General features: G+C 41.4%; 2 protein-coding genes across 7 annotated transcripts; one reads left to right on the top strand and one right to left on the bottom strand.

Moving 5' to 3' along the window:
• The first annotated feature begins 367 nt into the window (after window positions 1–367).
• Window positions 368–5,650, top strand: ntan1 (N-terminal asparagine amidase). Of its 2 annotated transcripts, XM_064322799.1 has the most exons (10): window positions 411–885; window positions 1,053–1,155; window positions 1,560–1,625; window positions 1,759–1,867; window positions 2,683–2,756; window positions 2,869–2,922; window positions 3,010–3,063; window positions 3,147–3,244; window positions 3,904–4,017; window positions 4,176–5,650. In XM_064322799.1, the coding sequence occupies exons 1-10, from the start codon at window positions 805–807 to the stop codon at window positions 4,338–4,340; spliced, it is 918 nt and encodes a 305-aa protein (XP_064178869.1). In that variant the 5' UTR covers window positions 411–804; the 3' UTR covers window positions 4,341–5,650. The 2 variants fall into 2 exon arrangements, with proteins under 2 accessions (XP_064178868.1, XP_064178869.1); XM_064322798.1 differs by having other exon boundaries at window positions 368–885; window positions 2,869–3,063.
• Window positions 4,993–20,610, bottom strand: pdxdc1 (pyridoxal-dependent decarboxylase domain containing 1). Of its 5 annotated transcripts, none has more exons than XM_064322792.1 (24): window positions 20,409–20,610; window positions 18,152–18,228; window positions 17,776–17,835; window positions 17,126–17,206; window positions 16,869–17,015; window positions 16,404–16,593; window positions 15,801–15,869; window positions 15,594–15,672; window positions 15,309–15,393; window positions 15,111–15,165; window positions 14,903–15,004; window positions 14,652–14,777; window positions 14,477–14,527; window positions 13,851–13,931; window positions 11,993–12,053; window positions 11,770–11,840; window positions 11,371–11,476; window positions 10,743–10,914; window positions 10,526–10,644; window positions 9,930–10,051; window positions 9,696–9,788; window positions 9,225–9,321; window positions 8,701–8,802; window positions 4,993–8,013 (listed from the first exon to the last, which is right to left on the bottom strand). In XM_064322792.1, the coding sequence occupies exons 1-24, from the start codon at window positions 20,424–20,426 to the stop codon at window positions 7,649–7,651; spliced, it is 2,529 nt and encodes an 842-aa protein (XP_064178862.1). In that variant the 5' UTR covers window positions 20,427–20,610; the 3' UTR covers window positions 4,993–7,648. The 5 variants fall into 5 exon arrangements, with proteins under 5 accessions (XP_064178862.1, XP_064178863.1, XP_064178861.1 ...); XM_064322793.1 differs by lacking the exon at window positions 13,851–13,931 and adding an exon at window positions 14,012–14,056 and having other exon boundaries at window positions 16,869–17,018; window positions 20,409–20,609; XM_064322791.1 differs by having other exon boundaries at window positions 16,869–17,018; window positions 20,409–20,609.
• Between the last annotated feature and the right edge of the window lie 547 nt (window positions 20,611–21,157).

The following is a 21,157-nucleotide window of genomic DNA, read 5'->3' as shown; positions in this document are numbered from 1 at the left end:
AACAGGCATTTCTATCTATTTACCAGCAGTGAACGCAGATGATGAAATTGCAATTCATGGGCTTGCACGGCGTTGTGTAAAAATAACTGTCATGTTCCTGTTCTATATTGATGCTTCTAAATAGACTGTAATGCAGAGAATATCTAACGTTTATTTGTTTATTTATTTAACAATGCATTACAATACATTTTGCCAGCGTGTTTTATCGTTATAGGTTACATTTAAAATGTTGTGAAGTCCAGCACAGCGAAATACACCTGCTTAACGTGATGATAAGTTCATATCGCCCTCAAGTGGTAGAAAATGTCTTCTTTTGCTGTTTAATTTGCTTTTATTTATACAGCCAGATTGACTACATCTTCGACTGTGGTGGCAATACAGTCTTCTTTAAAATAATGTTACAGTGTCTCTTTGACAGCTAGATTAACAGCTATAACCCAAACTAAATTTAAACATTAGACACTGAGACAATATAACGTTACAGTTATTTGTAGATAGCCCCTATATGGTCAAGTAGTCTGGCTTGTTCTGATGTCGCGATACGTAACCCAACAACCCCGCAATGCGTACTGGATAATGTCGTTTTCTGGTGCATGGTTTTTCAGTTAAGGACATTTCATGTATGAGGTAGGCAAACTACAAGCTCTGAAAACCAACGGTCTGACAAAAGGAACAAGAGGAAATGTTTTCAGGAAGTGCTCAATGTCTGCAGACGTAAATAGTATTTAGCCATCTAGCATGTTAGGTTAGGAACAGTAGCTAGGTAGCTACACATAATAAATTCATTTTACATTCAGTGAAGAAATGCCCCTTCTTATTGAAAACCACAAAATTGAACGGACAAGTACAACGGCAGAATTCTTCGCCAAATATCCACTTTTGCAGGTATGGTAACGTTAGCGGCAATTACGCGTGGATTTTGCTATCTGGCTGCCCAAAGTAGCATGCTACCTGGCCTATGGGTAAATTGTCGAGCTCATAGAAATGCATCACTAGTATATCAGCCATTTGGTTTTATTTTCCCCGTTTGTGACAGACTCGTTTTTGCACAGGAAAATGCTGAAGCATTCCGCGCGAAAGCGCTTGTGAATGTCGACCCCAAGTGCCTCCTCTATGTGCAACAGAGGGAATTTGCAGCCACGACCCCAGCTGATAGTAAGTAAACTGTGTGGTGTATGTTGTCAAAATAAAAGAAAACCGTTGAACGTATATTTATGTAATTTATCGGAGGTCGAAAACTGAACGAAATTCTATCGAACTTAAGTTCGCCAGTTGCTCCTCCATTCCGTCTTACTACGTTGATCCATTCTTGTCAGGATATGCCTTATTTAGATTTTATTTTTTCATTGGTTTTATGCTTGTTCATACGTCTTGTTATATCATTCTGTGTCATAACCTTTCCCTCTTTGATACCTTTTCCAAAAAAAAAAACATTCTGATTTGCCAAAGTCAGTTTTATAAAATTTTAATTGGGGACCATTGTTCACTGCCAAATTGAAAGGTATGCAGTGTTTTTGAATCTTCTTTTGATGTTTGGATGCTTTTCTATCTTTTCACAGACTCAGTTTCTGTTATTGGATCTGATGATGCAACAACCTGCCACTTGGTATTAGTTCGACATACAGGTAAGTGCGCAACACATCATTCAGCAATATTAGTGAATTGTAATGCAAGCAGTAACTAGCAATAATTAGTCTATTGTTTTGAAGGGTTTGTCTCTGAGGCCCACATGCTTACTATACTTGTGTTCTTTGAAAGGAAGTGGAGCAGCTTGTTTGGCACATTGTGATGGGTCTAGCACATGGAGTGAAGTTCCTCTCATTGTGAAAGCAGTCACCACTCTGAGCAGCCAAACCAAGGAGGGCAGGTAGGTCTCTTTCTAGATGAATGCCAGACATACACATTAGCGGTGTGCAGTTCGCAAACGATTAGTTTGAACTGAACAACGCTTTGTACTGACTCAAGGTTAATGATTCGTTTTCTCAGTTGAGTCGTTCATTTTACTTGTTTGATTGACCAAGCAGCTTTGCCAACCATGGCACTCAGCTTCCAACTAACATGTTTTTAAACATGATAATTTATCACATTGTGCAAAAGCATTTAAATGGTGGGATGTTGCAGGACACAACATTGTAAAACCAAAAGTAAACCCATTAGCTGCTTACTGCCTAAACTCATGACTTATGAGTGAACAAATGGGCATTACCCGAGGCTACTGAATGAAACGAACGGTAATTACAACTCTTTCGGGGCTTGAGAATAACAACTCTTTGGAGTTCTTCTAATCGGGTGCATTATCTAGTTGTGTATGCTGTCAGAACGATGCATTGCAATGGTTTGGCACTCATGGGCCAGGTTAATCTATTGCGCCAGAGAACGGCTATCTCCACTCCACTGAATGAACGAGACTGAACAAATCGTTTGTGAATGGTAAAGCAGGCTGTGAATGAGAATCACAACATTTCCAGGTCTTCGTTCACCGGTAGGGGGGTTTCTGTGCGCTCTGGGAAAGTGAGGATTATTGAATCCAGTGAACTAATCGAAAGGTTCATTCTTTTCACTGAACAAATTGTTCACTAACAAGTCAGTTAAAAGAATCGAACTTTCCAGCGCTAATACACATGCACACAAACACCACAGGCACTTCTGGTTTTGATTTTCATTGGTTCTTGTGATATCCAGGCTAGAGCTGCACCTTGTTGGTGGCTTTGATGATGAGTCCAACACATCCCACAGCCTGAGCTTAAGTCTTTTGGGTGAGTAGCGCAGCTCTTGTTTGTGAATTGAATGAATGAAGGAATGAATGGAGGCGAGTGTACATTTCCACAACATGATGTCCTTAACTAGCTTTCACCTTGTCTTTCGCAGCGGCCTTCCAGAAACAGAAAGAAGACATTCACTTGGTAACGTGCTGCATTACAGGTGCATTACCTTTTTTCCTATTCTCTTTTGAGTGTATTTATTTTCTTAAGGCCTGCAATCTGAAGGGTTGCTCTTCTGCCCTCACAGAACTGAACGACATTTTAACAGAAGGGATTCACAGGCCGGTTGTATACGGAATAGGTACAGTGTTTTCTTGGAATTAATAAACTCCGTAGAAATTGTTGTGCGTGGTGCCTGTTGACTTGGGTCTTGTGTTTCTACAGGAGTCAATGTTAAGACCGGTGAGGTGTTCCCAGCCTCGTTCCCATGCCGAGGGCCAGCTGAGGAGCTGCGCTCAGCTCGAACCTTCACAGGGGGCCAGGTTTGTGTCATCTCAGGACTGTCCCATGCTCATTGAAGTCCATTAGCCTGTTTTCACGAGGAAACAATTAAAACTGGGGCTTCCCGTTTAAATAAGATGAGACCTTCTGTCAGCTCCACATTCAAGGGTTTTGTTCATTTGCGACGAGCAGTGCAAAATTTTGCAGTCATTCATGCCATTTTAAAATGGTTTTTGTAAGTAGAGAGCATATTGACAAGAACTGAAGTGCATTGACTAAATATTAAAACACCAGATAAGTTAGAGAAGGCTTTCTCTATTTACCAATGTAGCAATAAAGTTGGATTTTTAAATTCCATAGCAGCATATTTGAACAATAGATCTAAATTCACCCTCACAACCTACAATGCACAGATCAAGTATTTAATAGTTTTCCTTAGTTCCTGAAACATGAGAGCTTATGACTGTTTCACAGAATGCCACAGACTATACAGTAGATGTGTTCTATGGTGAGCTGTGGCAGTGAACCTATTTAACATCTGTGATGTTTAGATAACTGAGAGGGATGGATAGTGTACCCGTGATTGGGGTTTAAAAATATTAGAAAGATGGATGTAAAGTTTTACAACTGTTTCGTTAAATATCTCGAAAGGGTTTAAATCTCACAAGAATTAAATGGGCTGCATATGTTTTATTTACAGATGGCTGACATCTATGATTCTAGTAAACAGCAAGTGAAAATTGGCCCATGCAAATGGTCACCCAATAGGGATATTAAATTCTGGCTGACACAGGATGACGATACAATATTGAAGGTAAGGGCTGATGTAGGGTTTTGTCTCTATTAGGGAGTTTTGTCAAGTGTTAAAACAGAGTTGAATTATTTCAGTGCAGTATACATGCAGTCCTACTGCAGTTGAATGGCCTGGTGAGATTATTTGAAAGTGTCACTTACACTTTCTGGTGTTTCCAGTATTTGTCGACGTCCCCTCTGGCTGAGCCACCTCACTTCGTGCCGCACATCAAGACCACAATCCAGTTTCTCTTGGACCACCCCAACCCGGACAGCCTCTTCCAGAAAGGGCAGCCCCAGCAGTTCCGCAGGACAGAGCAAGGAGACTGGGAGAGGGTGGCTTAGCAGTAGAGCCTCCCTCTTCGGGGGAATGCGGAACACTGCTTTACGTCCCCCAGCACCTGGAGTCACTGTGACCCTCTCTCACTGAAACGGAGGGAAATCCCATAAGTCATAAAGATTCCCTCCTCCCTTTTCAGATTATTCTTTTTTTTGTGGCTTTGATTTTTTGGGACTGATTGAAAGCTGTGTGAATTTTTGTCAGATTTTAACAAACCTTTGAGCTCTAGCATATGGCTCAGTTGACACAGCATACTACCCTAAAAAAGAAATGGGACAAGCCTCCACGGGTACTAGAGGTGTTTTCTTTTTGTATTCTCGAGTTAAAAGTCTGGACAGTTTAATTACCATTGCGGTCCCTCTGATTGTGTTTTAAATTCCTCGGACCCATAATGTTCTTATTAATTCTACTTTATATGTGTTTTCAGGAAAGACAAAGGAATTAGAGAGATTATGTACACTTCAGACAATGGATGTTTTCTAATTAAGTTATCTGGAGAACCAGCATGGTATATTGACAGTGTGAAAGGGTTGAAGATATAAATTACACATGTTCACATACAACAACATAAGATGTTTTCTGTAAGGATGTCCAGCATGAAAAGAATGCATGCTACACAGTGGGAAACTAGCATTCAATGACTGAGGGCCATACAAATACAGTTTAAGCTGCAGTTTAATTCAATTAACTGGATTCCAGTAGTTCTCTCTCTTTCAAAATAACATTTTCAAGGGCACTGGTTCTTAAAGAGCTTTGGGAAGAAATAAATTACAAATGTATAAACAACACTACAACAATCATAGGTTTGGACAAGATTATTTAAACAAGAAAAATGCTGTAAAGTAAAATATCAAGACAAATAAAACACTCACAGTATATATTAAAATCAGCAAGATATTTTCTGTGTAAATAAGGATTCTTCATTGCACCTAACATACAAAAGCATAAAATGTATAAAAAGGAAGACCCTCAAAATCTGAAAGTACTTTAAAAATTGCACTTCCTTAAAGGAAAATGAACCGAAATATACGTTAAAAGAAAAAATGTCATGAAACCCAATCACATTCCATGTAAATCTGTCTTGAGTATCAGTGTGCAGAGAGCAGACATTGCTGTGAGCTTAACCCAGATCCATGTTTAAATGCCATTGCACTTGACGTGCATCCATGTTTGAATGGCACCCCTCTTATGTCTCTGGTATGAGACCTCAGCAGTAGTAACTGATGTGCTTACACAGCCAAGTTTTAGCCTATGCCATATATCGTTTACCTGAATGTGAGAAAGTCACACAATAAATCTTAAAGACTTGTCAAGAGTTTTGAGTACTGCTTTCTGCATGCAAATGTGTATTGGAACGGTCAGTTGGCTGCCCACTTTAAAAGGCTAATGTAAATGCTCTCCACAAAACAAAAATGCAAGAGGACTGGATCAATTTGTCAGGACAGAAACAAAGTAAATGACTACAAAGACATACAGAAATCAACCACCTTTGGCTTGGGCTGTACCAAGATGTCTGCTCTGTCATGGATTATTTGAAAGGCTGGGTACTGCAGTTAAAAGAGACCATTAACCTTTGTGATTTTGTGTGAGGTTATCATTTCTGTAATAGTCTTGATTCCAGGTGAGTTATAACAGATTCACAACAGCAAAGGCATGGTCACGAGGAAACACATTTCTGGATCCAGACAAAAATAGGAAGGAGAGATAAAGATGCAATTGAGTACATACTTAGTAAATGTTCAATGAATATGGTGCATTCAATTTTATAAAGCAAAAATCACATTTGGAATGCCTATTTTTCCATTATCCATTCTTTTTTGGATTATGGATTACCACATGGACGTTTTAAAATCAAAATTTGCATAAATAAATTAATTACTAATAAATAATGGTCTAAGGAAGAAATGCTGCCATTGTGATTAAATAAAGTTACTGATTCTGTACAGATTTAAAAAAAGAACAAACCTAGTGCAATAAGGCTCAAGTGTCCATAAAATCAAGCTGCTTCAATCTATATAGCTAGCTAAGAAACTCACCCGCGAACTGCCTTCTCATTGCAGGCACAGTGTCTGAAAATAAACTTAAATCATTTATTTAAAAGACTACTGAAAAATCTTCATCTCGACTAGATCTGAAAATAAATAATCTGATTCAACATTTTTATGAATTGCCAACATTTAAGAAGTTGCTTGTTCCTACAGCAACCTTTTACACAGATCATCAGTGCTAGAATGCAATCTGACTGCTCAAACGTGTCTCATGTTACTGGTTAGCACGTAAATGCTAAGAATTATCATATTTTGTGGAGTATAGAGAAAGGTGGCCAGAAATAATTAGATTTAGTTACACAGCGGCAGGAGTATGGAAGAATGACTATTCTATTATCTAAAATTAGCAGTGAAAAATATATGATGTTATAGCTATATTTATAATCTCTTGCAATTTGAATGACATGTAATATAGAATTTTCTCATTAAAATTAAAATGAAGCTAGAAACTGAGCAGTACATCTTTTTATATTTGCTCCGGTAAGTGTGTTTGGTTTCTGCTGTTTGGTTACTTCTGTTCACCCCACTGTTGGCTTTATGCATCTTTGGATAGTGGTACCTTGCATCAAAAGGTAAACCTGCTCACTATATATTTGAATACATTGGAACACCGTGAATTGGTTGTAATTAGTTCGAATATGGAGGCAAAACTTCAAATCAGAATCCAAGGTTCTGAAGCAATTTTTCCTGATCATAAGCTATATAAACCAAGCCTATGAACAGTGTTAGTGCAGGGGAAGCAAGCAGCAATAAGAACGAAATTCCCTTGTTTTTTTTTAGTTCCATAAATTGACTGACCCCTAATCACTTCCCAACTGGCACTGACCACACTTTTGCTACTCTGGGGAATGCACCAAAAGCAGTGCATCTCATCCCTTAGCTAATGTCAATTACACCATAACTACGGAAACATGGTGCTCACCAGAGGGTCTTAGAGGCTGACCAAGAACGTGACTTTCTGTTCTTCATATTATAGAAATCTCACTTTATCCATAAATGTTCATTTGACGCTTAGCCTCACGTAGTTTAACCATAAACTCAGTGATAAAACCTAAACTATGATGGTTTTAAACTATATATATTTACATATATGACACTGAAATCACAATTTTAATCAATAATTTTAACTTGCATATAAGCTGCTTAATTCTCATCTCTCCTTACTTCCTAGTTGGTGAGAAAAGGGAGCCTATTGCTGGCCATACATCTGTGTGAGTTCTGCCTCATCCTTGCTCCCACCCCTGGCCTCGCACCTGTGGGTACCCCTATCTGACAGACACTTCCTGTTGTGTCTCTTGAACCTCCAGCTCCGGCTGTTTCTCCTCAATCTGCCTCTCCACCTCTGGCTGTGTGGCCTCAGGCTGTGTTCCTGGCTCCACTATGGGCTCTGGGACAGGCTCCTCGGTGGGCTCGGAGGTGACCTCGGGGGTGACCTCGGAGGTGACCTCGGGGGTGACCTCGGGGGTGACCTCGGGGGGGACCTCAGGGGTGACCTCGGGGGGGACCTCAGGGGTGACCTCTGGGGCTGGACACTGGACCAACTCCGTCTCCATCTCTTCTGGCTGGCCAACAGAGCTGGTCTCACTGGGCATGTCAGAACCTGCTCCAGTGCGCCGGAACAGCTTCTGACCTGTAATTAAGATTTTAAAGAAAACCATTCCTCCCATTACTCCCTAAGCTACTGTGCTACACTACAACACACACACACACACACACACACACACACACAAATTGGTTCAGGCAGGCTTGATTGAGGGGAACCCAGGTAATGCCCAGGTAAAGAAGAGGACAGAAGATGATGCAGACTCTCATTAACATCACTGCAGGCCAGATATATACAGTAAATGAATGGTCCTCCAAGAAGCAGTGGAAAACAGCGGCTGATGGCCAAAGGGTAGTAGGTGAAACGGTGGAGAGGAGTGTAGGGACAAAAAAGCATTAGGTAGCATTTGGAGGGAAATGTATAGAGGTGTGGGGGGGCACAGGTTGGGCAGCAGAATATGGGAGACAAGCTAAGAGGGGCTTACAATGCTCCAAGCAGGAGTACACTCTGATTAGACCAGCTGCCACCAAGTGGTGATGCTAGGACACCCTGTGACTGAAAGAGTCTGAGACTAAATACTCCATTCACCTCTCTGATGTGAAAGCCCTTTAGAATGGCTGTACTCTGTGCTAGTCTCCATTCTGGGTGGGCAGTTCGTATCAACTCCCAATTCTCTAAGATGAGCCTGCCTATACCAGAGTGAAAGTCTCAAGAGCTGAACCCTGTGCAGAAGGGCTGGGGATACTGAGGGTTATGAGGGGTGGGAAGGCTTGCCTGGCAGTCGCTTGGTGGCACTGGAAGTGGGGGTGGCAGGAGGGGTCCCTCTGACTGCCTGTACCTTCATAGAGTAGGTTTGATCTGTAGAGTCCAAAGAGCCTTTGGAAAACACACAAACACTGAGCTCATAACAGCAACAAACACCCACTTCTGTATTACCAACACTTAAATCACTTCCTTTTCAGCTGAAAATCTATTTTTGTCCCAAGCTGCTACATAACCAGTTAATGGTAATGTCTGGCTCATTGCCAAGACATTCAGTAGCCTTAAAAGTAATATATTGTATTTAACTGAGGCATGCAGCTAATGTGTTTTTCCTCCGGAAATAAGTTGTTAAATTTGAAAAGGATTCCAGCAAAAAGCCTTTTTAATGGATGTTCCTAGCATACAGCAAGTAAAAGCTTGTAAAAGGCTTGCTTATGTATACAAGATAAATCCAACCAAATACTTTCCCCGAATTGTGTTTTCTAATGAAAAACAGAACGTTCTGTCTCTCTGCTGCCCCCACAAGGTATGAATACCTGCAGCCAGATTGAAGGTCCTGCCTTTGACAGAACTCTGGACTGGAGAGAACCAGTTAAGTACAGAGCCCACCAGTGGGATCTGACGCAGCACACCCTGTAAAAGAAGGACACTGGAATTACCATTTCATCATTTCTGCGCCCTGCTGTACAGAAGGGAGTATTTCTCAGGGCTCACATACACACCAGACCTGGGTTAAACACTCATCTGAAATACTTTTTTTACACAAAGTAAAACTCATGGAAATGTTGACTGTCTTCAAATAAACATCTATTTTAAACCGCCTTCAGAAGTACAATGTACTTTCATATAATTATAAATTTTAGTAAGTATTTCCTTGAAAATTATCAGGGTCTGTATAAGAGTTTTCAAATTGTTCTGATGTCTGAAGTTTTTTTTTTTTTCCTCAAATATTTGACCAAGGTCTGGCAGACACACGCCTTCATGGGGTTGCACAAAAATAAACATACCTCCTCCATAAGCTTTTCCTCATTGGCTTTCTGGAGCTGCAATTCAGCCTCCAAAATACCTTTCCGCACCACCTCTGTCATGTTCTCTAACAGCTGGGAACACGCAGGAAAGAAGGAAAATCAGTAAACGCTGCACACATGCGGACAGCAGTTTGAACTAAATGTGTTTCACCATACATGATAGTCGAAACCAAACAGGACAGAACAGTAAAGTAAATAATTATGGTTTCTCACCTTGCCACTTTCCTCAATTTCCCGCCCCATAGCTGCAATGGTATCTGCCAGCTCTGCCACATCAAGGTCCTCCGTTGCCATGCCAACGAACACACAGTGTTTTTCCTCCCCAAACTCAGGTCCTAGTGATTTTAAAGTTAGAGGGAGTGTTTGTTAGTTAGTTAGCATTACATTCCTTCAAGAAATATGGAGCGTGCTCTTAATTCATAATAATTTGTTATTTATGACACATTCCTTTCGCACAGACCATAGTACACCTTTCGTGGTTGGTAGCAAGTGAATGTAAATTTTGACAGTTGCTGAATAATTTATCATGAAGTTACACAGCTATTTTGTACCTTCCAAACATTGCTTGTCATGATTTTAAATGAGCAAACAGATTCCAGGTAACCTTAATAGAGCTTAGAAGTCGGACGGAAAGCAGAGCAAAAACCTTTGCCCATATATGGATTTCCAGATCCAAGGAGAATTTCTCTATGGCAAAAATGAATGGAGTCCCGGTCACAGTCTGTTAATGCTAATGAACCTTAATCGAATGACGACACAACTTCAGTGGTCTATTATGACCCTGTGGGGCAAAAAGAATAGGAACATACCAGTGGAGAAAGTCAAGTCTGTTTCTAGCTCCTGCAGTTTCTTCAGCAGATTACAGTTGATCTTCTCCACCTCCTGCTGCCTTTTGCTGACATCAAGCTCATCGCTGCTGGGCTCATACCTGCCACAGAACACCAAGGTTTAGGCTACAGTCTGCGCCACCCACTGGCCCAATCAGTTTCCCATCTCCCCCCCATGCCCTCTCCTCTTCCCTCTCACCTGATGATTCCCAGCCCAGGCCAGCTGAGGTCCTCGATGTAGGTGAGGGCCGCATGGCGGTACACCTCCTCCCTGAAGTCCTGTCTGAGGCGTAACGTGCTGCTCAGAAGAGGCACCATCTGACCCAACTTCTCCACCAGGGTTTCCACATCCCCCTCCTGAGTGCCCTGCACTGTGGATGCCAGACAACATGCAGTACTGTCACCATGGCAGCCAGTGAGGTTCTCACACTCAGCCACCCAGGTTCTCTCGACTCTTGGGGAAGGTGCCACAGACAGCAAAATGGGAGTCTACCCTGTTCATTTATGTGTTCAGCACAGTTTGCTCCAGCTTTCCTTATTTTTGTGAATTAGTGACGAGTGAAGATAGCCAGGTAAGGATCCCTTCTGTACTCAGGCACTCCCTCATTTTGTCACTGAGAAAATGACTATATGGTTTTGGACAATAAACATACAGTAGGTATGTTCTATTTTACTTATATTCCATTATTTAACAGTCCCCATACGTATCCCCCCATGCAAGGTGACTTTAAGGGCACAACATTCTTGACAAGCAAAAGATATTTATTCTCAGTGGTATAACAGGAATCACACATTTGATGGCAATAATGTTCACACACAACCCTTACCTGCAGCTGTCATGAGGGGGTTGAACCTAACACAGGTGCCCTCATCCTCCAGCTCCACCACGTCCACCCCACTGGCTGGCACCAAATGCGCCAACTGCTCACCAAGCTGGGATGAGAAGACACACGTGGGATAGCATCAGCGCTAATGCAGACAGCTTAAATTCACAGTGATAAACCAACAGATATGAAAGTTGCTTTTTACAGTCAGATACAACACATTTGTTTTTTGAGATGTCAAATAGCCCGAAAAAGCTATAGGACTGACATAGTTTCAGTTCTGCAAGTCTTCAGAAAATAAAAATAAATGTAGGTGCTTAATGTTTTTGCTTCTTGAATGTTGACACATTCCAGTCGGTGTGACTTAATAAAATAACAGGTCATGTTAATTGGACACCTTACCCATCTGTTTAGGGCATCTTGCACCTCTCTGTCACCTCCGCTGTATCCCTGTACTGAGCCGCTGCTCGATGCTGAGGTGAGGAAGGATGAGAGGTGTATTCAGTGTCATCCATTCACACCTCAGATTCCCTTTCATTTAACTGCACAGCACAAGTCAGAAATGCACCAGACATTATTACATTCAAAACTCAATTTCATTTAGCAGTGAGGTGCAGCCTCTTACCTTCACTAGTCTCTTGTGAGAACCTGAACACCACCACCGGAGAGTTAATCTCATCCTCCACCTGACAGACAGACAGAGGAGAGGTGAGGACAGATGGACATGGACTAGGGACACCGCTGAAGAGCTGACATACGATATATCTGGTGAGAGCATACCGAAATTATGGCTTCGAATCATGTGAACTATTCACTTCAATGGCAGTGGTGTCAAAAGCCAATTTATTTTTTTTTAAATATTGAGTTTATAAAGTTGTTGTAGATGTTTATGCAATACAACCACAGGTTAAGATGAGCAAGATTATTTTGTCATATTAAACTGTGTGATTACAGTATGAAAGACATCAACTAAACACAATGAAATACAGCACTAGCACACTGTCTTCCTTTGAGACCTGTCCAGGAAAGTCCACCACATAATCCACCTAATGCTCTGCCATGTTGAATCAGTGACCAATCTATGGAAAGTCCATGCAGTTCAGTGAATAGTACAGTATCTCGTTCAGAGATACATGCTTCCCTGCATGCAGACTTCTGTATGAGGGGCAACAGTGTCACATGAGGGCAGGAACTGCATTGTGCTACCAAGTGCTGTACGGACATCCAGTAGCAGAGGTGCCACATAGCAGCTACAGACGACAAGCACTGAGAAGTGAGCAGCCTGCATGAAAAGGTCTCAAAAACACATCCACCCTGCCCTGTAGGACCAATGCTTTTACATTCCAGTCCGCGGTTAGCACGAGTAACATCGCTTTAGTGGTTTCTGTCTGCTCTTCACAATCATATCCCTCCTTCCCCACTCCATCTACTCAAATGGAAAACTCAAGGTCAGTGGTTTCTTTGTTTGATAAGGCGGGAGTCAGCCATACCAGTCTCTCTGAGAGAGTTAGCCATATCAAACTTTGGACAGTTAACATGCCAAAGCTGCTTCTTACTTAAGTGGGACAGGAGTGGCATGCAAGTTGACACTTTCTCTGTTCATCTTAGGATGAAATGTTAGGAATCTGCTGTGATCCTGTGAGTTTGCGGATGGCATTGCTCATGAAAGGGCTTTTAAAAATGCCTTGCATTCCATCTATGGCTCAGAAGCATTGCATTACTCTGGGTTATTTAAGCCAGTGGCCCCCAAACCTGGTCCTTTAGGTTGTCCACATAGTTGGTTTCCCATATGACACTTATTCCCCTGATTCTGGAGGGTGGGATCAACCTGTAAATCACCAATCATTAAAACAGTCTATGAGAATTAAAGTGACTGAACTTGGAAAATTATTCAGGGGTTGTGACTAAAATGCTTTTGGGAGAGGGAAATGTAATCCAATGAAACCGTTGTTTGGCCTTATCATAAAGCTTTAAGACAATTTTATTTTTTATTTCCTAAGGATACAGCATCTATACATATTATCATTTGTTTCCATGTGGAAATACAGTATAGATGTAATCAGATCAACAACTTTCAACCTTTTGTGAGACCACTTATCTGTGAGTGGTCAACAGGTGTTCTACTCCTACACATAGAGGTGATTTAGGGAAAACAAACTGGACAGCAGATCTCCAGGAAAAGAGTTGGACTCAACATTTGGGGGGGTTTGTGTAACTGTGGACACTATCACTGCTGTTCTGGCCATAGAGGGAAGGCAGGGGCACTGGGCCTTAGCCACAAGGAGGTGGTTTTACCTTAGTGAGGCAAGGCATGCCTTTGAACAAGCAGGGCTATACCTAGTGCAGTGAGACATGCCTTTACATAAGCAGGATCAAGAGCTCGGTGTGATACCCAGTGAAGGCCTCAGAATGCGTGAGTGGCTATGAGGAGGGAGGGAGGTGAGAATGGGTGGACAGGCAGGAAAAGGGTAGATCCAACCTACAATAGACAGTATGAGAGAGCCCAGGACATCCCGCAGAGAGCCCCCGGAGATTAGAGGAACCCGGGAGCGCGACACCACGCCCTGAAACCAAGGCACCCACTCTCACTACTGGTTACGACTGGTTAACAGAGCTTCACTGTTAAAGGAGCTTTGCGGTTTACCATGGTCAAAGCCTCGAGAAGAGACATCTGCATGTCAAGGTCATCCTGATGATAGCAACACAAAACAGGAGCTTGGTTTCCATATCAACTCTGTTAATGCTGTTCAGAGATGCCTTACCACTGCTTGGAAATGCAAAACCCTGCTTCAGGTAGGGGGCTAGCATGTCAAGTCTGCATTAGCGCATATTAGCGTTATGCAAACAAATCTCAATTTAAACACTGATTTAGGAAGCTCATTATGCCCATTATACCAGATTATTTATAGCACTGAAGTTTCTGTAACCAGTAATTATTCCCCAAGCTATTGGCTAAACAGCTTAAAACAACATCATAAAATATTCTCCATTTAATTGTTTCATCATAAACTGACAAAAAGGTATTCAAGGAAGTAAGTTACAAGCATGCAATCTAATGTATGCTATAAAAAAATATCACAGCAAATATGACAGCAATGAAAGTACATACTGATGTTTTTATAGAGGTCAGCTTCTTCAAATGGTCCAGGAGTCTCTGACTCTGAAAAGACATGACACAGATTGCACAGTCATTAAGGAGACCAGGCATTTAATTAGATAAACTATACATCGTGTCATTAAATATCACAGACAACAGAAGACTATTTATAAGGGACTGCTCTAACCAGCTGGGAGGCATGCTTAATCCTCTCCACTATCCCATCATGCCCAAGGTACTGCAGGGACAGCCATAGCGGCAGGGCACGCAGCTTCTCCACTGGCTGGCTGGATGTCAGACCTGCAGCGAGAGACTGTAACACAACACACCCCAAAGAAGAGAGCACATATTACACAGGCTTTTTGACATATACAGAGAGTCATGTATGTGAATTATGGAAGACTTTAGTCTTTAAAAAAAATAAAATAAATAAATAACCAGTGCTGGGTCCTCGTGTCGGTACAGTGTAACAGCAGGCACAGCAGGAAGCCCCAGCCAGGGCCCCAGGGTCAGGGTCATACTGTCACATTTGGTAGCGGCCTGCCGATTGGAAGAAACCATATGAGTACAAATGGAACTAACGGGAAAACCCATCTAAATTCAACATTACTTTAGGGAATCCCAGCAATTGAGTACAGAGACTTACCATCACTGATGAAGTGGCTGTTACGTAGCCCAGAGCCAGTGTCGCCAGGTTTACTCTGAAACGTGTAGAGGAAGATCAATAGGAATCTCAGACTGGACCTTCTGCGGTATAACTGTATTTACATCTATGCGTGCGTGCATGTGTGCATGCAGCGAGAGAGAAAGAGAGAGTACATGCATGTGCGTAGTTGAAACCCACCCCTCCACATGGAGCCACATACTGTGCTGGTCACACAGCTCTTTCAGACGACCCAGCTTGTCAGTGTGTCCTGCACCCGGTGTTCCTGTGGAGACAGATATGCAAGCACAGATTTGAATACACACTTGGATTGCCACAAGGCCCCATACATACTGTACTGTATACTGACATTCTGAAAAGCTTTTCCTTGTCAAATTCGCTTCTTTAATGTGTATTAACACTAGCAGCACACTTTATACAGAACTGATTTTCAATTACATCGATTCAAAAGGTTGAAAAACTGACCGGCATTTGCTATCAACAGCAACGGAAGTTTCCCAGAATCAATGTCATCTTTAATAAGTCTGTCCAACAAGGCAACGTCCTGCAGCAATGGAACAGACGTTACCCCAATAATTACATAGAAAATATCGATACAAAAGCAGTGAAAGGTGTCAGGAATAAACATACATAATAATAAATAAATAATGCTTCTAACATCTTGATTCTTACCATTTGATGCTGTGAACCAAACATAGTGTTGCAGGGTACCGTGCAGAGGCTGGACAGAGGCAGACCCAGCTAGTGAGAGAGACACAATAAGTCAGTGCTACTATGTAGACAACAAAGCAGAAAAAATGTATAATGTGAAACAATAGTAGCATGAAAACAGACAAAATCTTGTGATGGTAAATGTGATGGATATACTCCAAAATACAATAATTCCAACAGTTCTGTTTACACCTAAAGTTCCAATGTTGGCCCACAAATGACAAATCACAGCCTGTTTTAATACCTCAGATAATTTACATGCCACTTCAAAGCTTTGTTGTGAGTAGCACTTACAAAGGACATTACACTCATTGTCATTCCTGGGAGAGGCTAAACTGGTCTTTCCACTCTACATCACCCCTCCGGTAAGACAAGATTTATTGTTGAACAATAGCAAGCAGCTGAGTAACTAAGCAATCCTACCTCATCAGTATAAAAGGAGCTATTTACTGACCTACTAAATACAGAAACAGAGACACGGCGTGAGACTGTTTCACTGCAGGGCAGAGAGATCAGGGCTGCACAGGGCAGATGAGGCCCTGTGTGATGCCAGGTGTGTCATACCTGGCTGCAGAGGTGCTGCCCCAGGCCTGGTCGGCATGCCGCACTCTGGTAGACGACAGGCTGTTTGGTGCTGAGCACCGTGAAGCCCTCAGTGGTATAGTCCTCATAGCGGGAGTGAATGACGAGACGGCACACTTTTATGAGCCCTTCCCGGTCGTCCTCGTGGTAATAGGCGGAGCCATTTTCATACCTGCCAACAGAATAGACGACTAATATACCACAAAATTTTTTAAAACTACAAAATTAAACATTTATTTAACTTCCTCTTCAAGATACAGCTGATTTCAACTTCCTGTTTCTGCTGTAGAGCACTCTTCTAAATTTAATTGGTAAATACTGCTCTGCATTTACCAATTTACTCAGTGAACTGGGCGAACCTGCTGAGGAATCCTTACCAAAGGAAAAAAAAAGTCTATCAAATTACAGTGCAACAGTGCAACCTCAGGCATCTGCGCGAGTACAGACCTGAATAGCCGGCAGAGCCAGAGTGTGGTGTCTGACAGGATACGAGTGGTTAGCTTCCTCAGCCGCTCTCTGTCCAGCACGGAGATGTAGGCCGCCAGGCTGTGCCCTAGCAGGGCCATGTGACCCTGCTCCCCCACGTTCTGCATCCTGCTACAGAGACACAGCATAAGCCTCAGCTCCCAGGGCATGCTTTACCGTTACATGACACCATGCAACACCACAGATGTCAGTTTATTAAGAGAAAGTTGTGAGCTTACCGATGACCCTGACTTTCTTCCTCCTCATCTCCATGCATCAGGTTTTGCACCAACTGGAGAATGCTGGCGACATCTTGCCCACTGCAAGGGGTAAAAACACACAGACCCAGATTGGTTTGAAAATGGGAATTGATCCAAATTTAACGAGTGTTTTCCTGAATCCTCTTGTACAGAATGCATGAATGATAACCATTTTTGAACTGAAATAAGTGTTTTCATGTAAAAAATTTCAGAAATTGAGTACACTGAAATAAAATGTATTACCAAGAGCATGCAATGCTAAACATCATTTAGTAAAATATCAAAAATGATTGTTGTTTTAAGATATTGCGGTATTTTTAAGAAAATACATTATTTTGAAAAATATTTATTATATTACATTACAGTTACTTTAGCTGACACCAGGTTGGTTTACAGATTGGCATATTATTCTTTAGTAGAACTAGATATTTAATTAATATATGGAGCAAGATGCATAAGAATGAAACAGCAATATCCAACACAGTATTCCCTGGTTACCTTTTGGCTACAAGTCTTGCTAGCTACTCTGATGCTCCCTTATATGGCGAAGACAGGCAGCCTTCATTATATCACCCTGAATGAGTTGGTGGCATAGATTTGCGGAAATAGCCACAGTTCACTTGACTTACCCTCCTTGCAGAGGCCCTGGAATGTCCCTTCGGCTGTACCTCCGTTTCTCTTCAACCTCCCTTATAGGCCGAGAGAAAAATATGAAAATAATATGTGAGTCAATAGGTTTCATTCAGTTGCAACGCAGGGAATACAAACGGGAAAGACTAACATTGCACAATCTTTGCCTGACATGGGAGCGGCTTTACAACAACTTAAACGTTTGTCAAGGGGCAGCTATTCCTGTTACCTATATACACACAGGGGTGTACTCATTTTGTATTTCAAAACAGAGGGGAACAATAAGGAAATGGGAACAGTACAGTGTGTGTATAGCCTCTCTGTGTCTCGGAGTAGACCATTATTGGAAGATGTTCACAGCAGAAATATACTCACCTTTGACCATCCTCAAGAATCTTCATGGCCTCATTCAAATTTTTACCCATTTCAGCAAGCATGGGGTCAACAATCATCTAGAAAAAAGCAAAACAACTTATTTTAATAGTAGATTTAATACAATACACATGGCTCTTTTATAATCATAGATACCACAGTATCTATTTTGTTCACCTGACACAAGCAAATGATACAAGACTGCAACAAATTCTTGCTTGCTTGATTTATTTATTTGTTGTCACATAGTATAGCCTTGTACACTTGATATGAACTTCACTATCTATGTAGCCTATGTAAGACTTGTATTGAGTTTACACCATTGAGATTTTCTGCAAGCATTTCACTCATTTGTATTTATGATGCCAACAGGCACACAAAAAGTTCAATCTTCCAAAAATAAAATTATTTGGATTTGAAGCGATTATGGCCATATTTTGAGACATGAATTTCTCTGCAGCAGCGAAATGGGGCAGGGCCTACAAGCAAAAAAAAGACCTCATTTCAAATACAGCACTTTAAAAGTGATCCACTTTTCTATACTTATGACACAGCATGTGTGTGTACACTACAGAGTTAAAGAACATGTTTGTTACCTGAAATAGTTTTCTGTTTAGCACCTTGTGTTTGCCAGTCATGTACCCTGCTCCTGCTGAATGGTTGAAGCTAAGCTAGTGTGGATTTGATTAGCACTCGGATGGGAGACCTCTTGGAAAACTAAGTTGCTGCTGGTAGTGGTGATGTGGGTGTGATATTCCTTTGGCTCAATTAAATCCCTATAGTCCAGTACAGTGATGGTGATGCTATGCTGTAGAAGACACCATCTTTCGAATTAAGCATTAAACAGAGTTCCTGACTCACTGTGGTCATTAAATATCCCGTGACACTCATTGCAAAGAGTAGGGGGTTTTCTGGTGTCCTGACAAAAATTCACAGCCTGCTACCCAATCGTCCCCCAGTTCAACTGGCTAAAACTGTTCACTCTCACACCACCTCAGCTGATGTGCAGTGAGCATTCTGGTGAAACCTGACTACTGTGCAGCACCCATGGGGGTGCTGCTCACTGGTGGTGGTTGAGGAGAGTTTCCCCTCATTACTATAAAGCACTTGTGAATGTAGCTGTCTGATATTGAATTTATCTTGTAACCTGACAGTTTGAGTTTTGACAAGTGCCTTGTACCCTTAATCTGAACTGGTTTAATAAATGTCAAAGTGAATACGTGAATTACATGTAAAATGTAGAATATGTAAACCGGAGCACTGCTACGAAAATAAATTATAAAGCATAATCCCCCAAAGTAAAAATGTCAACATTTTACGCAATGAATTCAAGTATGGGAATTGAAAGAGAGTGGAACAGATGCAGATTTAATAATGGATTCAACACGCGCCTATTTTATGCTTTGTCCACAATCAACAAGCATATGTTTAACATTTAAAGACACAAGGCTACTGATGCCTTTATACTTTTGAATGTCCCCAAGGAATACAATAAAAAAATTTTAAAAAACCCAGATTGGTATTGACCTATACAGTCTATGGTATTGACACATACTTGGGGAGGAAATAGGAAGAGACTTAAAAATATATATCTATTTAGAATTTTACTACAATATATTTAAGAGTTATTCAGTGCAACTCACAGGGCGCCCAGCAGCCCTTCTCTCTCATGCTGGATCTTACTGGTTTACCTTTCCAGTGTGAATGTACTATTTTTGATTAATCGTGCCAGAATCGACACGATTTCAGACAGAACGTAGACAGCTGGTGTAACGTTTTATATGGAGAAATCCCTCAAATTTAAAATGGATCACATATTAACACATAATCGTCTTTCTCCTAATGCAATATTATCTATCCAGTCAAATTTAGAATGCCCCAAACGAGTAAGACAGAGGCGAATTCACTAAAATCCTCACATAACCTCTATCAAACGTCATACAACACACTGCTGCAAGAGTAGTATTACATAGCGCAGCAACCTATGGTTAACTAGCTAGCGATCAACATATTATCGCGCTGGACTAGAATAATGTTATCTTTCATTGGGTGCTCTGACACGTCACTCTCCGAAAAGGCCTGCAGATAAAAACAAAATCAGTGTATGACAAGCAACAATTTCCAACATTAAAGCACGTCACAACGCCGAGAAAACAGACATTCGTATGTTAGCAAGCAAAGCTAGCAGGTGCCAGCATTCCGCGTCATCACAGATCTAACAAACCAGCAAGCCAATACAATTCAAACCTGTATGACATACCTTATATGTTTGTTCCATGGTGTCGGGAGGTGAAGATTATCCCGATCGAGTCCCCTCTATAGTGGTAATATAGTAGCAGTATTATTTATACGATCGTGTCCAACAGTTCATGAATTTCACTGATCATGTACTTGCCGAACCACTAGCTATCTCAATTTACTTCCTGGAAAGCCGGTCCGTATTCCACGCTGGCAACGTTGACGTATTTCACGTTGTTACCGCTGGTAGCTTCTGACACCATCTGAGCTACCCGCGCGCTCTTTAAACGGCCACTCATTCCAGGCTGTCGCTCAAATCTTTACTGGATAAATAGCTAGTAAAATGAAGAGAATGATAGTCGCCAAATCTGTGCTGGTTGCGAGTGGCTCTCCAAAAGGGCTCATTATAAATATGCACTGGACCTCATGCAAGTCTTCAGCTACACAGACGAATAACATAGAGCTGAATACAGCTGCCTACTCGTTTCCCTTACCATATCTGCTCCACGTAGATTGCGATAAACCTAATTTAAATATAGAAAATGTAACAAAATAACAAAGCGAGTAAAATAAACCAAATACTTTGCACGTAATAGTATAGACACAAATCAATGCAATTACAGAATAAATAAGCATTGCCTCACATCTTGAAATATTGCCTCAGATACTGGTTATGAATGTGGTTAAATCAATTAACAACTATTATTATTATTATTGTTATCTCATCAAGTTGGTTGATTCCTGTGTCAGAGCCTATCAGAAGGACTTTTT

This window comes from Anguilla rostrata, chromosome 2 (assembly GCF_018555375.3).
Source record: "Anguilla rostrata isolate EN2019 chromosome 2, ASM1855537v3, whole genome shotgun sequence".
NCBI classification, from domain to species: Eukaryota; Metazoa; Chordata; class Actinopteri; order Anguilliformes; family Anguillidae; genus Anguilla; species Anguilla rostrata.
Note: the sequence above shows the minus strand (reverse complement) of the source record. Positions and strands in the feature narration are given on the sequence as shown.

Excerpts from the sequence above, each read along its gene's own strand:
- ntan1 (XM_064322798.1), top strand. The coding sequence starts at position 805 with ATGCCCCTTCTTATTGAAAACCACAAAATTGAACGGACAAGTACAACG. Across the intron at positions 1,156-1,559 it reads AGCCACGACCCCAGCTGATA|ACTCAGTTTCTGTTATTGGA; the intron begins GTAAGTAAACTG and ends ATCTTTTCACAG. Across the intron at positions 3,245-3,903 it reads GAACCTTCACAGGGGGCCAG|ATGGCTGACATCTATGATTC; the intron begins GTTTGTGTCATC and ends TTTTATTTACAG.
- pdxdc1 (XM_064322791.1), bottom strand. Across the intron at positions 15,870-16,403 it reads GGCAGCACCTCTGCAGCCAG|CTGGGTCTGCCTCTGTCCAG; the intron begins GTATGACACACC and ends CTCTCTCACTAG. Across the intron at positions 11,841-11,992 it reads CTCACAAGAGACTAGTGAAG|CATCGAGCAGCGGCTCAGTA; the intron begins GTAAGAGGCTGC and ends TCCTCACCTCAG.